This window comes from Martes martes (genome assembly GCF_963455335.1).
Source record: "Martes martes genome assembly, chromosome: 1".
Lineage (NCBI taxonomy): Eukaryota > Metazoa > Chordata > Mammalia > Carnivora > Mustelidae > Martes > Martes martes.
The window spans coordinates 202,348,875-202,369,015 of record NC_137888.1 but is presented as its reverse complement, the minus strand read 5'-3'; the positions used below and the strand labels follow the sequence as shown (position 1 = coordinate 202,369,015).

The window sequence follows — 20,141 nt, the reverse complement described above, 5'->3', positions numbered from 1 at the left end:
CCTGACAGTAAAAACCAGCCTGTTCTTTTATTTGTTCAGAAGAATGACACCCCCCCCCACACACACACACCTCTGCCTCAGATGGGGGGTGGGGCGGAGCATGCAGTCCGAGAACGACGACCCTGGGATCCTCTGCCCCTGGGCCCAGGGCAACAGTTTTGAAGCAGAAGCACGAGATCCGAGGGGCCAGGGCTCAGGCACTGCGGTGAAGTGGGCGGGCACAGCAGGTGCTGCGGGGACTCCCGGGCCCACCTGGCACCTGAGGACACTGAGGCACACACGGAGGAGGCGGCCCTTAGCCGCTGGCTCAGGCCCGGACCTTGGGACCCCGGGGTCCTCTGCAGGTGGCTAGGAGCCCGCCAGGTGCCGGTGGAAGTAGAGGCCGAAGAGGCTGGAGAGCAGTTGGCAGGCTGCTGTCCACCAGATGAGGAAGGTGAGGACGGCGCGGAGAAAGAGAGGCGTGAGCAGGCTGCCCAGCGCCCCAGCGATCCGGGCCGCCGTCTGCTGGGCCTCATCCTCCCCGAGGCTCACCAGGCGGTCGCGGGCTGAGGACGCGGCGGAGGACAGCGTGGGGACCGGTCCCGGCCCCCAAGAGTAGCCGCCTGTGCGGAGAAGAGGGTGGAGGGAGGGAGGGGTAGAAGTACAGGCGGGGTTTGACTTCTGGGACCCTCCCCCCAGCCCTAGGCTCCACCTCTTACCCCCGCCCCCACCCCAACTCTCATCTCCTGCCTCCACCCCAACTTCGGCCCGCCTCCTAGTCGCCCCTCCTCCGAGCCCTCCAGGCCCCGCCCGCTCCCCGCCCCCGAGTATTACCAAGTCCCCGCTGCCACCTCGCTCCCCTTCATCCCCGCAGGGTTTCGCTCCCCCGCCGCCCGCACCTCCACGCACCCGGCTCCGACCCTACGCGCCCCGAGCCGCTTCTCACCCAGCGTCTTGAGCAGCAGCGTGCAGCTGAGGGTGAGGATGAGCGGCGTCAGGTACTGCAGGCTCACCACCGTCACGTAGCAGTAGACGCGCACCACCTAGGGGCCGGTAGCAGGGACTACGTGGGGGAGGGGGCATTCTGGGCTTCTGGTAACCCTAAGCCCCAGGGACAGGGACCCCTGCCCTGAGCACCAGGTCCCCTCCCAACCTTCGGTGCCCATACCCGCCTCTGGATCTCACGGGCCTCTATGCGGCCGGCCTCCCGCCGCAGCTGTTCCACGCGGGCCTTGGCCAGGCACAGGTAGGCCTGCAGGTGAGGCCTGGTCACAGCCAGCCTTAGCAGGCACAAGGCCACCAGCACCCAGAGACGTAGGGAGTCGAAGGCTGAGTCCGACAGCCTGTGGGAAGGGAAGTGAGGGGGCTAGGGAGGCCGCCCCTGCTCCAGGATCTCCCCCAGGATCCAAGGCTTCTCCCTGAGCCTCAGAGACTGGGCTACACAGCACCCACCCCACCCCCTGCCCCCCCTTCCCTCACCTCCCCCCACACCCCGTCCAGGCACCACCGGATGCGCACAGGGGGAGGGGCACCTCCCCCAGGGGTGCCTGGTGCAGGAAGTCCCGTGCAATGGGCTTGGTCCAGAGCCACAGGATGATCAGAGGGGACACGAAGCTGGTATGCAGAAGGAACCTAGGGATAAGGGCACAGAGGAGTGAGGCCTGGGCACCCACCATCCCCCTAGCCTCTCCTTTAGGTTCCCCCCCACCCCGCCCCCCAGTCTGGCACTATGCATTAACTGCAGCATGGGCCGGTCCTCCGACATGGTCAGTGCATCCAGGTGTGTCTGGGCCAGCCGCAGGCCTGGAAAGGTGAGGAAGGCACCCAGCATGGATCCCACGAATGCCAGCCCTATGCGGACGGCCAGCTTGGCCAGAGGGAGCCTGGGGAAGAAGAGAAGGGTCAGGAGGCCCCAAAGCCCGTTAGCACCACCCACCTACGAATCCCAGCCAGCCCTTGCCCCACCTCACTTCCCAGGACTCACGCCCAGTCCCAGCCCTGTGTCAGAAGTGGCTCCAAGTTCTGGGTCATACTGGCCAGGCCTGGGGAAGACAAGGAGAGAGCAGTGTCTAGTAGACCCCTGGAGATTCACTGTCCGCTCTGCCCCCCTCCCAGATAGACTTTTGCTCCACCGGTAGGAATGTACCAGTGGGAGCCAGCCCCAGGCCAGGCAAAAGGAAAACTTTATTGTGTTCTGGTTATGTGCGGTTTTTTTGTTTTGTTTTAAAGAATAGGAAAATGTATCAGGCAGACACCCTTGATTGGGCTGGGGGAAAGAAGGGTGGGGGAGGGGGGGACCACTGAGTCTGAGTTTCCAGGACTGTACCAGGAATCTGGAGGGGCATGAAGGACTCCCATAGGAGAAAGCCAAAATCCTCGAAAGAATCCTCAGTTCAGGCCCTTGGATTTTCCACAGAGTAAAAGCAAATAAAAATGAGCTTACAACCCAAATCACCAAACACACCACTGAACAAATCACCATAAAGCAGGGGGCGGGGGGGAGACAAGTTTAGACCCTACAGACTACAGAAACTTTGCAGGTGTTATTATGTGTGAAATTACTGAGGAAAATAAAAGGTGGAATCACAGAACAAGCAACATGAGGCTACCTTAGATGACCAGACATATCTGCAAAGGAACCAGTTAAGCTCATCCAAAGGGAAAATACAATTATTGAAATGACAGGTTGTTAAATGGCATATTCAAAACAGCCAAAGAAAGAATGAATGAATTGGAATCACTCAGATTCCAACTCAGAAAGATAAAAAGGTAGGAAATGTGAAGGGAGACTAAGAGATAAGGAAGACAGAATAGAGAGTCCAGCATAAGTCAAATAAGAGCCCCAGAGAGAAAAGGGAAGAGAGGATGAAAGAGAAGAGGGGATTTGGAAGTTGGAAAGACTGTGGAATGAATGACACACACAAAGTATATCAAACCAGAATAATACAAAGAAATCCATACCTAGACACCGTAGTGAAACTGGAATACCAAAAACAAAGAGATCGCAAAGCAGCCAGGGATTTAAGACAGATCACCTATAGAGGAAAGACAATTAGACTGGCAGCCAATGTCAACAGCAATCACAGAAAAAGAATAAAAAGAAGGTGAAATGGTAAGATGGTAGAAACAATGCCAAATATGTCAGTAATCATAATAAATGTAAGCGGATTAAACTTTGAAGTTAAATGACACAGACTGTCAGACTTGAAACTATCTAGCTGTGTGTTTTTTAAGAGACATACCTCAATACAAGGTCCCTGTAAGTTGGGGGGGAAAAGAATGTTAAAAAGATGTGACAAATACTAATCAAAAGAAAGGTGGTGTTGTATATTTGAGAGTTGCTAAGAGTAGATCTTAAAAGTTTTCATTGTAAGGAAAAAAAGTTGTATGTGTAAAAAAAGAAGTTAAGCAGATTTATTGTGATTGTTTTGTAATACATACAAATATTGAATCATTATATTGTATACCTGACACTAACAATGTTACATGTCAATTATATCTCAACTTAAAAAAAAAAAGCTGAAAAGACTATATTATTACCAGATAAACTAGTGACTAGTGTAAGACAGAAGTATTATTAGAATCAGAAGTGGTTAATAAAATGATAAAATGGTTGATTCACCAAGTATATACAGAAATTCTACACTTGTAAATACCTTGTCAATTAGCCACAAAACATATAAAGAAAATACTGACTGGGGTGCTTGGGTGGCTCACTCATTTAAGCGTCTGACTCTTGATTTCAGCTCAGGTCATGATCTCAGGGTTGTGAGATCGTGCCCCACACCAGGCTCAGCACTGGGCATGGAGCTTGCTTGGGATTCTCTCTCTCTCCTTTTGCCCCTTCCCCCCTCTAAAAAAAGAGAAAAAAAGGAAAGAAAGAACGAAAGAAAAAAATCATAATGGAAACCTAAAAATACCCAGGACTGTGTGATAATGAAGATTATAAATCAAAACTTAAAGTGGGACTTAGTAAAATATTTATAGCCTTACATGCTAGAAATGCTAGAAAGAGAAATAGAAGAAGGTGAAAATTAATGAGCTAAATAGCCAACTAAGAAATTGGAAACAAGAAAAAGAAGCCTACCAGAATAGTGCTAGAAAATCCAGAGGTCCTAGCCACACAAGAGAGAAAGACTGAAAAAGATAAAAGAAAAACCAAAAGAACCCACAATTCACTAAAAATACAATTGTACAGCAAGGTTGTCCCATGGAAAAACACTCAGTTTCATCCCTACCTCATAAGACAGTAGTGAACGACCAGGAGTTTAAGGGTTTATCCGAAAGGCAAAATTGAAATAATCATGTCGGAAAATATAAAATATCTTTCTGATTGTAGGGAAGAGAGGGGAATATTTTCAAGACAAAAATCAACTAAAATAAGGAACTGCTATTCATCAGAAGAAACCAGAGGTGAGAGCTGCAGCTATATTCAGTGGCTGAGCCCAAAAAAGTGTGGTGTATTCATGTGCGGAGAATAATGCAAACGACGCTAAATGAATCTAGGTCAAGAGCATTAGAGGATTCTTCCAGCCATTCTGCAGGTTTGGAATTTTTCAAAATAAAACATTTGAGGACAATTTTTTTTAAAGATTTTATTTTATTTTATTTTATTTTTTAAAGATTTTATTTATTTATTTGACAGATGGAGATCACAAGGAGGCAGAGAGACAGGCAGAGAGAGAGGAGGAAGCAGGCTCCTCGCTGAGCAGAGAGCCCGATGTGATGCGGGGCTTGATCCCAGAACCCTGGGATCATGACCTGAGCTGAAGGCAGAGGCTTTAACCCACTGAGCCACCCAGGCACCCCTAAAGATTTTATTTATTTGACAGACAGAAATCACAATTAGGCAGAGAGGCAGGCAGAGAGGAAGGGAAGCAGGCTCCTTGCTGAACAGAGAGCTGGATGCAGGGCTCGATCCCAGGACCCCGGGATCATTACCTGAGCCGAAGGCAGAGGCTTTAACCCACTGAGCCACCCAGGAGCCCCTTGAGGACAATTTTTTTAAAGATTTTATTTTTAAGCAATCTCTACACCTGACACAGGGCTTGAACTCACAACCGCAAGATCAAGAGTTGCATGCTCCACCCACTGAGCCAGACAGGTGCTCCACAATTTTTTTAAGACAAAAAAAAAACACCACAAAGAAAGTAAAAAGCCATGCCACAGATTTGAAGACACACTTCCCACCCCCCACTACAACTTCTTTAAAATTGGAATACACATGACCATTGATGACATGCACTAGTCTAAGTAACAGTGTTTTTAATCTTTTTTTCTGTGGTTCCAGAAATAATGGTGTGTCATATTTCGTAGAAGGAAGTATGTGCCACACATGTAACAAAGGATCAATTCCCACAGTATATAAAGAAACCCTACAAATCAACAAGAAAAAAAATAATAAAGATACACAGCCCAGAAAAGCTTCATAAAACATTGGATTTTGTGATGATGTCTTAGATCTGGCACCAAAAGTATGAGCAACAAAAGAAAATATAGACCAGTTGGACTCATGAGAATTAAAACATTTTGTACATCAAAAGATACTACCAATGGAGTGAAAAGGTAACCCACAGAATGGGAAAAATATTTGCAAATCATATATCTGATAAGGGACGAATATCCCAAATATATATACAGAACTCCTAAAACTCATCAACCCCCCCAAAAAAAACCCACAAAAAAAACAAAAAACCCGGGTTCAAAAATAGGCAAAGGGGGTATCTGGCTGGCTTGGTTGGTGGAACGTGTGACTCTTGATCTCAGAGTTATAAGTTTGAGCCACAAGTTGGGTGTAGAGATTACTTGAAAATAAAATCTTTGAAAAAGAAAAAAAAATAGACAAAGGAGTTAATAGACAATTTCTCCAAAGAAGATATACAGATGACCAACAAGAATAAGAAAATGGGCTCAGGGGCGCCTGGGTAGCTCAGTGGGTTGAGCCTCTGCCTTCGGCTCAGGTCATGATCTCAGGGTCCTGGGATAGAGCCCCACATTGGACTCTGCTCGGCAGGGAGCCTGCTTCCCCTCTCTCTCTGCCTGCCTCTCTGCCTACTTGTGATCTCCCTTTCTGTCAAAAAAAAAAATAATAATAATAAGATGTGCTCAACTCATCATTAGGCAAATACAAATAAAAACCACAACGAGATACCACTTCACACCCACTAGGATGGTCACTCTTAAGGAAAAAGAAAAGGAAGATAACACATGTTGTTGAGGATGTGGGGAAGCTGGAAATCTTGTGCACGGCTGGTAGGAGTGTAAAATGGTGCAGCCACCCAAGAAAACAAGTTTGTTGACTCCTCAAAAAGTTAAACAGAGAATTACTACATAATCCAGCAACTCCACCTCTGGATCTGTACCCAAAAGAATTAAAAGCGGGGACCTGTACACCCATGTTCATAGCAACACTATTTGCATCAGCTGAAACACAGGAGCAACAAAAATGTCCACCAATACAAAATGGATAAACGGAATGGGATATATTCCTGCCAACGGAACACTATTCAGTGTTAAAAAGGGAGGAAATGTGAAGGCAGGCTACAGCGTGGATGAACCTTAAGGACATTATGCTGAGTGAAATAAGCCAGCACAGGGCGCCTGGGTGGCTCAGTGGGTTAAAGCCTCCGTCTTCGGCTCAGGTCATGATCCCAGGGTCCTTGGATCGAGCCCCACATCAGGCTCTCTGCTTAGCAGGGAGCCTGCTTCCTTCTCTCTCTCTCTCTCTGCCTGCCTCTCTGCCTACTTGTGATCTCTGTCTGTCAAATAAATAAACAAAATCTTAAAAAAAAAAAAAAAAAAGGAAATAAGCCAGCACTAAAAGACAGCTATTGCATCATTCCCCTCGTATGACGTGTCTAGGGTGGCTGGATTCCTAGAGACAGAAAGTAAGATGGCGGGCGCCAGGGGCTGGGGGAAATGAAGAGTCACTGTTTAATGGGGACAGAGTTTCAGATTCGCAAGATGAAAAGGGTGGGGAACGGATGGTGGTGACGGTCACACGACAAGGTCAATATGCTTAATGCCACTGAAATGGACTCTTAAAGACAATTAAAATAATAAATGTTATGTGTATTTTACCACAATAAAAAAAAAATGGAGGGGAGCGCCTGGGTGGCTCAGTGGGTTAAAGCCTCTGTCTTCAGCTCAGGTCATGATCCCAGGGTCCTGGGATCGAGCCCCACATCGGGCTTTCTGCTCAGTAGGGAGTCTGCTTCCCTTCCTGTCTCTCTGCCTGCCTCTCTGCCTACTTGTGATCTCTGTCTGTCAAACAAATAAATAAAAATCTTTAAAAAAAAAAAAAGGAGGAAAAAACACATACCGCCTCAAAGAAAAATGGGTAACAAACATGAACAGGCTCTTCAAAGAAGAGGAAACGAGAATCTTGACTAGACAGACAGGAAAAGCTGCTCAGCCTCCCAGAGAAATGCACGTTAAGACCACTAAAGGCATCATTTCCCACCACTAGACGGGCAAAAATCAAGCACTTCCCATAGACCTCAACTCACTTACACCTGACCGTGTCCCTGTAAGGTTCACCACCTTACAAGCAGGGAGGTGAGGCAAGGGGCTGGTGCAACCTCGCCCATGCTTGCCCAGAGTGGCTGGGACTGAGTCCAGGGTCCACCCTCGGAAGCCCCGGCTGCATGGCTGGTGGGCGTGCGGAGAGAACTGCTCTGAAAATGCCAAGGCACCATCTTATGAAGGTGAACACATCCCCCTTGTCCCCAGATCCCGTGCCCAAAAGAAATGCCTGCACATGCATACAAAGAAATGTACAAGAATGTTCCCTATAGCAACTGTGAAAAGAGCTCAAACCTGGAAACCACCTAGATGTCCAGCAACAGGACACTGGACAAATAAAGACAAGGGGCCTCACAACAGGACGCCATTCATCTGTGTGAAGAGAGAAACGAAAGCTGCCCAGACCAACAGGGCCTCGTTCTGTAAACAATATCAAAAAGACTGAAAAGCACCAGCTGGCAGATTACACACTGGCTGACACCACCCACAACAGCAAGCAAACTGTATGATGAATTCTTTAGGGACAGAAACATACGCGGTGAATGGGGAGCCTGGGTGGCTCAGCCAGTTAAGAATCCGACTCTTGGTCTCAGCTTGGGTCTTGAGTTCAAGGTTGTGAAGTTTAAGCCTTCCATTGGGCTCCACACTGGGCATGGAGCCTACTTTAAAAAAAAAAAAAAAAGATGGGGCGCCTGGGTGGCTCAGTGGGTTAAAGCCTCTGCCTTCGGCTCAGATCATGATCTCAGGGTCCTGAGATCGAGCCCCGCATCGGGCTCTCTGCTCCGCAGGGAGCCTGCTTCCTCCTCTCTCTCTGCCTGCCTCTCTGCCTAGTTGCGATTTCTCTCTGTCAAATAAATAAAATATTTTTTTTAAAAAAAGGCAAAAGAATGATAAACACAAGATTTGAGAGACTAGATGGGGCTGTGAGTAGGAGAGGAAAGTGGGACAATTGGAAAGAAGCACCAGAGACATGCAAGAACGTTGGGAAGGTTCTAGTTCTCATTTAAGAAGTGAGCTTGTGGGGTGGCTGGGTGGCTCAGTTGGTTAAGCAACTGCCTTCAGCTCAGGTCATGATCCTGGAGTCCCAGGATCGAGTCCTGCATGGGGCTCCCTGCTCGGGAGGGAGTCTGCTTCTCCCTCTGACCTCTCCCCTCATGTTCTCTCTCTTTCTCTCAAATAAGTAAGTAAAACCTTAAAAAAATGAGTTTGTTACATTATTATTTTGCTTTATAATTTACGTATACATGTTCTATACACATGCATATATATCAAACATTTTATAATTTTAAAAATTGAAAAGCAGGGAGGATTGGTGAAGATAAAGGTCAAGGAGCACAGCAAGGCTGTGCACAGCAGAGTGAGTATTTTGATTTTTATCCAAAGACCACTAGAGTCTGGCATCAGGCAGAGAAGTGATATGATCCAGATTATATTTTTGAAAGATCATCCAAAGAATAGAGAAAGTCAAAAGAAAAATGGGAAACTAAGAAAAAATATTTGCAACTACTATCACACACAAAGGCTAATGTCTCTAATATATAAAGAGCTCCTACATATCAATAAAAGGGTCAATAACTCACTAGAAAACTGGGCAAAAGAACAGACCTTTCTGGAAGGCAGATAGAAATGACTTTTCCACATCGGAAAAGATGCTCAACCTCGCCTACGTTTCACCCATCAGGTTACCCAAGACAAAAAAAGTCCAAGGAAACACACTGGAGAGAATATGGGGAAGTAGGCACTTCATTAATCTTTTCCTAAATGGCAATTTACAACATTATTGAAATTACAAATGCACTTACTTGCACAGGGCCGCATTCCCATATGACTATGGGCTATGGGCTATGGGCTATTCCCATATGACACTGTTGTAACACAACATGGTTTTGAACAATAACATTTAATAGTGAAAGACTTAGATGTCCAGAAGTAGGGGACTGGTTAAATAACCATGAAACCTCCATAAAATGAAATACTATGTGGGTGTTATAAAAAAAAAACAACACCACAAGCCCACCCACACTGTATGTTGTGTCAAGGGACAATCTCCAAATTGATGCTTTTTAAGGAAAAAAGACAAGGTGTAGAGCCATCAACACTACTGTTTTATGGGGATAAAGGAAAGTGGCCTCCCAGTTTTCCTCTTGGAAAGAGAGCCAACGTGGGTGATTTTTACTCTATGTATATCCTCTTGTACTTTGTGAATGCTGTGCCATTTACCCATTTCCTTCACCAAATTAAATTAGAATGGGGAAATATGAAATCATTACAGCTGCCGGGGAGAAGGGCAGAGGCGGGGAACAGAAGTGCCCTGCGAAGAACTACAGCTACGGGCCGCCATCAGAGGCAGCAAGACTGGACATCCTCTTGCCCCAAAGCCCCAGGAGACCCCCGGACAGGAAGCAGCCCTAGAGACTACTCAGGCCCAAGGAGGCCCCCTCCCTTCACCTGTCCTGTGCTTTCCGTGAGGGAGTGATGGGGGTGGTGACCCCAAACGCTGCACGTACCTGGCTCCAGGCCCAGCTCGAGAGTCTCCTCCTGGACCACCTGCACCACCATGGCCAGGAGCAGGAAGAGGAAGGCAGAGGTGAGGCAGACGGAGCGTTCGCCCCCCTCCTCTGCACTGAAGTACAACCGGGTCACCATCAGGAACATCTTGCTGGGGGCAGGGCTAAGGAAGCCCGGAGCAGCTAGGGTGCCCCCTCCCCACTCCCCCACTCCCAGCCAGGGATTCCCCCAACTGCAGAACCCAAACACCAGCACTGGAGTTTGGCATCTTGGGGAGCAAGGCGGTGACCCAGGAGAAGAGCGAGCCGCCAAACAAGCTGAGGACAAGAGGCCCAGGGCAGCTCACGCCTATGTCCGCAGGCCTGGGGTGGGTGGGTGGGTGGCAGGTATGCCTGGGCCTCCAGCTCGGCCTCAGCATACTACCTGTGGCCATTTCTTTCTTTCCTTTTTTAAAACATTTATTTTAGAGAGAGAGAGAGCGAGTGGTGGGGAGGAGCAGGGGAGGAAGGTGTGGGAGGGGGAAAGAATGTCAGGCAGACTCCGTGTCAAGCTTGGAGCCCAAGTCAGGGTCCTCTATCCCATGACACTGACACCATGATCCCAGCTGAAAGCAAGAGTTGGGCGCTCAACCAGGCGCCCCTCCCTGTGGCCATTTCTCCCTGAAAGAGCTAGCAAGTCCGTTTCTTCAGGAGGTCTGGCCTCCCTGACCCACCTAGTCCGGCTGCATTCGCAGCAGGGGAATTTCCCATTCCTCTGAGAAGCTCTCAGAGATAAAAGGGCTGTCTGTATCCCAAATCTGCCCCAAAAGAGACCCATGGGGCTTTCCAGAACCAGTGTGGGCTTCAAGATGGACTTTTCTGCCCAAACCCATTCCATGACCGCATTTTCTCAGACTTGGGTCCTCAGTGTCACAGGTTTGCCTCTGTTCCCGGGGCAGCTTCGTAAAAAAAAAACAAAAACAAAAACAAAAAACACAGCAGAGGGACGCCTGGGTGGCTCCGTAGGTTAAGGGTCTGCCTTTGACTCAGGTCATGATCCCAGGGTCCTGGGATCGAGCCCCACATCGGGCTCCCTGCTCAGCAAGAAGCTGGTTTTTCCCTCTCCTTCTCACTCTGCCTGCCACTCTCCCTGCTTGTTCTCTCTCTCCCTCTCTCTGTCAAATAAATAAATACATAAACCCCCCTCCTTTTTTTTTTAAATTAAAAAAAAAGCAAAAAAAAAAAAAAAAAGCAGAGGGGGCATCTCTTTTCCTGTCCTTGCACCTGGGCCGGTGACTTGCTTTGACAGAGAGAAGGGACAGGGATGGGGGTGGGCCAACTTCCTGCAAAGCCTCAGGAGGCTCGCAGCACCTCTTCCTTCTTGCTGGTGTTTCTGCTGCTAGGAGGAAGCCTGGCTTAGCCTGCTGGAAGGTGGGACTCCTTAGAGCAGAGATAAGGCTGTGGGGCTGAGCCCAGCCCAGGAGGAGATCAAATAGAATAGTGACCGTTTTACACCACCACCCAGTTCTGGGGAGTTTTGTGGGACAGCAGCTGATAACTGATATACCAAATCCGGGACAGGGGGGAAGGAAAGCCCCAGTCCGGCTCCCACATGCCTCCCGCCTCCCTGACCGCGTCGGCAGCCTGAGGAAGGATACAGGGAGAAGGCGACGGTGAGCAGGCACCAGAACACAGCGATGTTGGTCTCTTTGGCCGGGCCCAGCACATAGTAGTAGGCCTCTGTGAAGACATACACGCCGCACGAGTACACGGCAAAGTCCACGAACCACTGGTACTCCAGGAAGAAGCGCAGGACTGCGGGGAGTCCGCGGCTCAGTCCGCAGCCCCGCGCAGGACACCCCCCTCACCAATCCCCCCGGGGTGTAGGCTGAGGCTGGGATGCTGGGGACCCAGCTGGGCTGTTACCGAGGGCATCAACCGCTGTGAGGGGGCAGGTCTCCAGCTGGAAAGGGGCATCTCGGGGCACAGACAAGGGCTTTTCTTCACTATAGCCATTGGCCCACCTGTTGGGGGGTTGGGGGAGGCTGTAAGGGGAGGAGGAATGTCAGACCAGCATCCTCCGTTCTCTCCTCCCCAGCCAGACATGGCAGTCGTCCCCACACCAGTCTGGAAGGTTCCACTGTGCCATCCTCGAAACACTGGAGGAGCTGGCTTGGGAGGTGCCTTCTCCCCAGCCGGGGTCTTGGCACACCCGGGTGCGGAGGCCACCTGCTCACAGGGCTGGCCCAGAGCAAACTGTCAGCTAGAGGCAATCAATGAATGACACTGACACCTTCTCAACCTGGGGTGTCCACCACTCTCCTCGGTGCCCAGAACTGCACCTGGAAGGGAAGCTGTCGCCCTAAGGCTGGGGCCTCACTTACCGCTCCTTCCTGCCTCTGGGCCTCGGTGGCTTTCCCTCCAGGGCCCGAAGCTCTTCCTCAGTAGGGTGCTTGTATCGGAAGAGACTGAGGGCAAAGACGGGAAGTCAGGAAAGCTCCAGCATGGAGGGCTCGAGGCAATGAATCCTCAAACCCAGGACTGGTGTCAGGGGGAGACCTGGACCCAAAATGCATGGGGACAGGATGGGCAGGGGCTATGCAAAACCAGGGGAACGCCTGAGGGGTGGGCTGGGGGTTTGCTGGGGGGAGCGCCGTGAGCAGCTCTGGGGAGATGGCAGGGTGGCCGGGAGTCCCGCACACCCCTGAATCTGCCGGCTATCTCTTTTGGTGGAGCAGGCGTGTGCCTTGTTCTGGAGGAAAAGTTCACAGTTTCCACTAGGTCTCAGAAAGGGTCCGAGATCCCAACAGGGACAAAAAGCACTGCAGGAAACAGATCTACAGCGAGAGTAGTGTGGAAGGGGGTTTAGATTCCAGGAAGGCAGGAGTGGGGGAAAGCAGCTGCTCTTCCTAGTGTGGAAATGTGGTCTCACGGGTGTGGACGTCTGTCAAAACGGATCCAACTGTGTGCTTCAAATATCTGCAGTTTATTGTATGTCAGTTACATCTCAATAAAGTTGTTTTTAAAAAACTAAAAACACTTTGGAGGGCGCGCGGCAGGGTTGGGAGGAAGCCGAGGGGGCGGGGCCCGGTGGGGGCTCCTCCCACCGCCCGGGGCGGGGCTGCGGCTCACCTGCCGTTGCAGAGCAGCCAGCGTGCGAAGGAGCAGTGCGGTGCCAGCCTGTGCATGAGGGTGGCGGTGAGCAGGGTCACCACCAGCTGCACTCCCAGGACCGCCTGGGGGGAGGGGACACGAAGGGCAGTGACTGCCAGGAGGTCACAAGCTCACTGCCTCACAACTCACGCTATTTATAGAGAGGCTGGGGCCAGGTTGGAGAGGGAAGGCGTCCTGGGTTCCAGCTGCGTCTCGAAGGAAGGACCTGGGGTGGGCTCAGACTCAACTGGGGGAGCCCCTGCTGTGTGTGGATTCCCGCACTCCCTACCACCCCCACCTAGCTGCGGGGTAGGGTGGTGGAGAGCTCACGCTGGGGTTCACTTCTGGCCTTTGCTATGGATTTCAGGTATTCATCTCCCTGAGGCCTCAGTTTCCCCATCTGGAAATGGGGTGCTGCCTATTTTGTTTCATGTACTGTCGAGACCACTATCCGGACCTACAAGGAGCACAGCCAGTGAAAGAGGCTCCCCTCCGTAGTTCCCCCTGGCAGCTCCTCCGCATCCCTTTCCCACCGGAAATTATCCTCATGATTCCATCGCCCTCTCTTTTTCCTTCCCTTCGTAACCAACCTCCTTGAAAAGCCTATTTCTGGCCACTACCAGTCTCAGGACAAAAGACTTACACATATGAAGGGGATGGCTTTTTAAATTAGGAATTTCTCACTAAGTTCTACATAAAGTTTTTACCAATTCATAACACGTTTTCCTATATTAATTTTAAAACGTTTTAGAAGAAATGCTTTTGGTAATCAGCCTGAAGCTGGGTTTTCCTGCTTGAATGCAGTAAATACCAGTTTGGTATCAGTAATTATGCAATTATATAAAATTATGTGCTCAGGAGTGCTGTCGACTAGTATTATGATATTATAATTAACAACTAAAGTGAAATAAAGATTACTTTAATATTAAAATTAATTATTAAAATTACCCTTTTAATCAGGCAAGACTATGCTGACTTCAGTAGGAAAAGCTCTAGTGTGATGGGTATGGGGCCAACACAGTAATTCAGAACTACTGCTGAGAAATCCATCATTAAGATAACTAACAGGATATTTTCTCTATGCCTGTAACTTGTAAACCAGAAACATTTTCTCAGTAATGAGGTCGGGGCCCCAACTTTCTGGTCATTAAATCTCACTAATTTATTCTCACTGCCCACCCTCCCTAACCCCCAAGTGCTGGCTGGCTAGGGGTCACTAAAGACCATGGGGACAAGCACAGTCAGGGAGCCCCCTTCCAAGATCAGTAAAGCAGGCCTCTTGGAGGGCCCGCGCCTCCTCCTACGATCCACTCCTGTCCTTTCCCGTGCCACCCCCAGCCTCCCATCTGCGACTCTCCAGACATCAGATTCTGGGGCTCTCCTGCTGATTTTCCTCTTCCCTCTGTGGCCTCCACCCTGTGACTCAATCTCCTGCTAGGTTTTTAACCACCTATGGCCCTGCACGACCCCAACACAGCGGCACCTCTAGCCTGCACCTCTATGCGCATCGTGCATACCATCTAGGTCTCTAAAGGCCCCAGTACCCGCCCCTCACTCCCGCGGACACAGCACTCGGCCCTTTCGGGCGAGTCGTGATGTCAGCCAACATCCAAATCCTTTCTGCAGCCTGCAACTCTTGGAGGGCCCAGCTCAAGACACCCTTCCTCTCACTGGCCGGCTTTCTCGGTAGCCCTCTCTGCGTCAATTCACTGGGGTCTCAGAGGCCCTCGCAGACCCCTGGTCTCTCCACTGCAGACCTATCACCCTCTGACACCTCCCAGGGAGGAGACCATTGTTCAAGCTTTGGTCCCAGCACCTAGGACAGGCAGGAGGGAAGGAAGGAAGGAGAGAGGGAGGGAAGAAGGGAAGGAAGACAAGCTTCCCTTCACCTGAGGCTCCAGAGGTCGGTCCAGGGATATATTTCAAGCCCCGCCCCCCAGCAGCCTCTGGTCTTGAGGTCCTGCCTCTACAGATTTCCAAAGATACCTGGAGCCTCCCATCAGCTCACGTCCCTTTCCTGCTCAGTCTTTCCCTGGACCTACAATCTGAGAATAGGAGACTACTGCTACCTGCTAACACTAATAAGGCTTTCCTCCATCCTGTTCTCGAGAACCCTTCCACTTATCTCCCATTCCTTCCCGCACCCAGGCCTGGAACCATGTCCACTTTTCAGGTTCATGCGCACTTCCAACGCCCCTCCTTGGGGAATCCTCCACCCAGGGTCCTGTTGTCCTCCAGGGCCCCTCCCCTGCCCAGTTCGAACATTTAGGGGTTGGAAGCTCCCGCTCTCGCCCCGCATCAGCCTGACCCACCCACAGTGGCCAGGCTAAGTCTGAAGAATAAACTCAATAGGCTGGACCCAGGGCTGCGTGAGACCTGAAGGTTCCGACTGTGCTGTCTCCGATTCTGGGACCCTCGCCCGCCCCGAAGCCACCCAGATCCCCTTGGCTTTGGCTTCTCCTCTCAGGGCTCTCCCTTGCCCTTCCACACACCTAAATCCACGCAGCGGCCCTCATGCTTCCGCAGGACCCATGTCGCCAGCCTGGGCTCCAACGGGACCCCCAAATTCCCCAGCGAGGATCTGTGCGTTCCCCAGTCCCCTTCGCGGGGCTGTGACCCACTCGGCAGGACCCCAGGCCCCTAGAGAGCCCTCAGAGATCTTCCAAAATTCCCGAACGCTCGGAAGCCTCCAATCCTTTGGGCAGAACCCCCAACCCCCACATAGGTCCTGCAGGGAGACTGAACCCAGAGAGGGACACATGGCCCTCAGCGCGACCCAGAGTCCCTCAGAGTTCCCAATCCCCACAAAGGGATCCCAGTCCCCTCGGTGTCTCCCTGGACCCCCTCAGCGGGATCTCCTGCCCCTCAGTCAAGCCCCCCCCACGCCGCTGGCCGCCGGCTCACCATGTCGCGGGCGGGAGCGCGGTCCGCTGACCAGAGGCTCTGGGCGGCTCTCGGGAATTCAGCCAATCAGAGCCCGACCTTTCTGACAAACAGCCCGTAGGACCAATTGTCAGGCTGCAGCTGGAGCAAACCACAAGGGAAACGAGGTCGCTCGCGTTGCATGCTGGAAATTGTAGTTCGAAGACCCACGGCAAGCTCAGCCACCCGTGGAGTCAGGACTCTCTGGTACCCTGTGTGGCTGCCCTCTCTGAAATTTAGTCTCCTAGCCTCTGCACCCATCTCGCAGGTCTGATTTACCCTCCCGCTGGAGAGTTCTGAGTGTGGAACTCCCCTGATCAAGAGCATTCGCTGGCTCCCACTGACTAGACTCCTAAGTGCTCATAGTCTCATAGTAAAGTGCTCTACCTGATTTCAGTCTGCCGCCAGCATATTGTACACACTAGAATACAGCTTGCCACTGGCCATGCTATCTGTAAATGCTATCTTTCATCTCGGAATACCTTCTTTCTCAATCTTCTTCATTTAGCAAAGCCTTATTCATCTCTGTAAGTCAGGACTCTGAATGAACACACACACATGCACACACACACACACACACACCCCAACTCAAATGGGCTCCAGCAAAAAAAGGGAAAATTTTGTGACAAAGAACTCTAAAAGCATAGTGAGCTTCAGGCATGGCTAGATCAAGGACCAAAAAAAATGTCGGTCTCAAGAATCCAATATATTGTGTTTTGAGGCTTGGAGGAAAGGGCTTCTAGCATGGGTACTTAAGTTTTTATGGATAAGCGTGTCTACCTGAATGTGGACATATATGTGGGTATGATGAAATGTCTGAGCTGTTTTTTTTTTAACTTTTTAAAAGTTTTTTTTTTAAGATTTTATTTGACAAAGACAGAGAGATCACAAGTAGGTAGAGCAGCAGGCAGAGAGAGAGGGGGAAGCAGGCTCCCCACTGAGCAGCAAGACCGATGTGGGGCTCGATCCCAGGACCCTGAGATCATGATCTGAGCCGAAGGCAGAGGCTTAACCCACTGAGCCACCCAGGTGCCCCTATTTTTTTTTTTTTTTTGAGAGAGAGAGAGAGAGCAAGTGAGAGAGAGCTCGAACTGGGGGGAGGGGCAGAGGGAGAGGAACAAGCAGACTCCCCCCCCTGAGCAGGGAGCCCAATGTGGGGGCTCAACTCCAGGATCCTGGGATCATGACCTGAGCTGAAGGCAGTCACTTAACTGACTGAGTCACCCAGGCACCCCAGATGTCTGAGGATTTTTATGAGGCCTGTCAGTGGGGCCTGTATAGTTGATTGCCTTGTCTCTGTGAGTGGTTTTTTGTTTGTTTGGGTTTTTTTAGTTTGTTTTGTTTTTGACAGGCAGAGATCACAAGTAGGGAGAGAGGCAGGCAGAGAGAGAGAGAGAGATGGAAGCAGGCTCCCTGATGAGGAGAGACCCCAACACGGGGCTCAATCCCAGGACTCTGGAATCATGACCTGAGCCAAAGGCAGAGGCTTTAACCCACTGAGCCACCCAGGTGCCCCTCTGTGGGTGTTTTTGTCTTTGTTTATGAGCACATGTGGTTGTCTGTTTGCAGGGGATTCCCTGTAGTTTTGGTCCTCTGGACACAGTGTTCTCTGGAGAGGGGATGGGTGACAGTTGTGGTGAGGGGCACTGGGATTTCCCTGGACCAGCATGGGTTCTGTGAGCCAATCTATGAATCCATGAGGGATCCAAGGAAGCTAGGACTTGGGAAGGGTGTCAGAGAAGGGGACCAAGAAAGAAAGGAGGGACATTTGCTTCAGGTCTCCCGAATACCAGGCTGGGGGGCTGCCGATGCTTGTGCTCCTTCTAGTAGGCTGAAGTGGCAGGACCATTGTCTCCATTTCATTGACGAAGACACTGAGGCTCTGGGAGGCCCAAATCTCTACACGACACCTTGACCTCTCCTCCTGGACCCAGGGCTTATGAGTTTAGGTGTCCTAGCGGCGCCCATGCCGTGAACCACAGGAAATTCACACAGGCCGTCCTGATCTTCCCTCCAGCATCTCCCCATCTTCCAGGTTATCCACAAGCTCTGGAGTTGACCTTGACTCCTCTCCCACCCATACGTGATCTGTCAGACCCTCCTGATGATGGTTCCGCCTTCCAAGCATAGCCAGTCTCACCAGCCCCACGACCTCCACCCAATCAACTCCCGTCTTATCTCCGCTGCAGTCTCCGGCTCCCCGATCTCTGGCTTCCACCCCCACACCTCACCTCACCCCCCCCCCTACAGTCTATTTTTCCCAGAGCAGCTTGAGGACACCTCTTAACACTTAAGCCAGACAGTGTTCCTCCTCTGTTCTAAAATGGACACTCCTTACTCTCTACTCTACATTGGACGCGCATGTTGTCTGTTCCACACTGGACACTCCTTGTTCTCTGTTCTCCACTGGGTGAATACACATTCCCTGCATGGGTACTCCGTGTTCCCTGATCCCTCACTAGACACTCCCTATGTCTGTCTGTATTAACTTCCCAGCTTCCCTGACTACACTGAAGTCCACACTCTCATTCCACCATCTCTGTGTATGATGCTCTGGAAAATGCATCTCTCAGGTTTCCGATTCTCGTGGCTGCATTTGTGCCACAATTCCCATGATGCTTTCAGCCAGTGACTGAGCTCCTGGGAGACTCAGGGTCCCTCTGATGGTGACAATGGCTCTGACTGACATCACCATGGTGTCCTTAGAAAGGCTGGCAGAGGACACTTTCACACAACCCCACTCTACCCTCACCTCGGGCAGAGCCAGCAGGTACAGAGCTGGAGTCTGGACAAAAGGTGTTTCCAGAAGCCAGTAGCCTGCTGCTCACTGACCTCTCATGACCCAGGAAACCCCAAGCTGTACAGTATAATTATACATGTGCAGGCAATATGTGACACAGTCCTTTCTGAGTCCCCAGGCTCAGACCCTGAAAACATGTGGTGAAGCCCCTGGAAGGCAAGAGGGATTTTATCTTTTAATTACTATTTCTTTTTTTTTTTCTTTTCTTTTTTTTTTTTTTAACTTTTGATTGAGCAAAGCTCGCTATTGGGCGCCGCCTAATGGACGATGGCGAAAGTGCAGTCTCCCAGGATGGGCATGCAGAACCACACCCACCCGCCCATGCCCCCCAACCCCCAGTCTTTGAAAGCAGCCCACATTTTTAGGAACTCGACACGGGGTACTTAACCTGTGGGCACTGACTTCAGGGACTGGCCTGGCTTCTTGTCCCCTGTGAAGGTGAGATCCAGAGGCTAAGAAGGGACCCTCTCCAGCCTTGGCTCCATTTCACCCAACCAAGGCTTGGGACTGGAAATATTTCTAGGGGCGGGGGTCAGAGCGGAAGACATGGTGGGCGACAGGGGCAGACAGAGTAAATGCGTGGGAGCAGCTCAGGAGCTCAGAAAGGTCAGGGATTAGAACTGAGTGTTATAAACATCCCACGAGATGATCCCACGGGGATGATTGGACGGGAGAACCAGACGGAGCTCCTTCCGGTTCCTGGACACCCATCTGCGCTCAGGATACCCGCCAGAGTGGGTAAATAAACGCCCGGCTCCCTCCTGCCTCTGGCGGATCGAAATTGCTGGGTCAAGGGATCAAGGGATATGCCCATTAAAAGATGAATCGTGAAGTGACCGCTCCCAGCCGGCGGGTAGATAGCACAACGTTCAAGACTCCCAACTACTTGCAGCAAGCGATCACAACCCAGCCTGGGAACTTGCCCTTGAGTACACAACTGGACACCCTCAGAGGCTAATAGCCCAGCCTCTAGCCCCTGGAGTGGAACCCCTATAGGTGCGCACTCTAAGCGCCCCCCGCCCCAGGGGAACCAGGGACGGAAGAGGTGGGCAGCGCCGCCCACGAAGTCACCTGCTCGCTGGCGCCTCCTGCAGGGCTCCTCTCTGTCACATCCCTACCCCTCAACTGCCTTCCTCCGGGATACCCACCTTCGAATCCTAGTCTCAGGATAGGATTCTGGAGGGGGGGTACCCCAAACCGAGACAAGGAAAGACTGAGATTTCTTGGGAACAGATGGGAGGACCCGGCTGTGGTGGTGGCTCTGAGCAGCGACAGCT

At 51.0% G+C, this 20,141-nt stretch overlaps 1 protein-coding gene across 4 annotated transcripts; it reads right to left on the bottom strand.

Annotated features, from left to right (window-relative positions):
• On the bottom strand, positions 1-16,121 carry TMEM161A (transmembrane protein 161A). Of its 4 annotated transcripts, none has more exons than XM_080803194.1 (12): positions 16,047-16,121; positions 13,122-13,225; positions 12,374-12,457; positions 11,916-12,013; positions 11,648-11,804; positions 10,011-10,162; positions 1,964-2,021; positions 1,719-1,862; positions 1,498-1,611; positions 1,148-1,322; positions 926-1,022; positions 1-602 (listed from the first exon to the last, which is right to left on the bottom strand). In XM_080803194.1, the coding sequence occupies exons 1-12, from the start codon at positions 16,047-16,049 to the stop codon at positions 349-351; spliced, it is 1,440 nt and encodes a 479-aa protein (XP_080659320.1). In that variant the 5' UTR covers positions 16,050-16,121; the 3' UTR covers positions 1-348. The 4 variants fall into 4 exon arrangements, with proteins under 4 accessions (XP_080659320.1, XP_080659322.1, XP_080659319.1 ...); XM_080803196.1 differs by having other exon boundaries at positions 2-602; positions 11,648-11,729; positions 16,047-16,083; XM_080803193.1 differs by having other exon boundaries at positions 2-602; positions 11,916-12,034; positions 16,047-16,081.
• Between the last annotated feature and the right edge of the window lie 4,020 nt (positions 16,122-20,141).

Excerpts from the sequence above, each read along its gene's own strand:
- TMEM161A (XM_080803193.1), bottom strand. Across the intron at positions 12,035-12,373 it reads CCCAGAGGCAGGAAGGAGCG|CCTCCCCCAACCCCCCAACA; the intron begins GTAAGTGAGGCC and ends CTCCCCTTACAG. Across the intron at positions 11,805-11,915 it reads CACAGCGGTTGATGCCCTCG|TCCTGCGCTTCTTCCTGGAG; the intron begins GTAACAGCCCAG and ends GACTCCCCGCAG.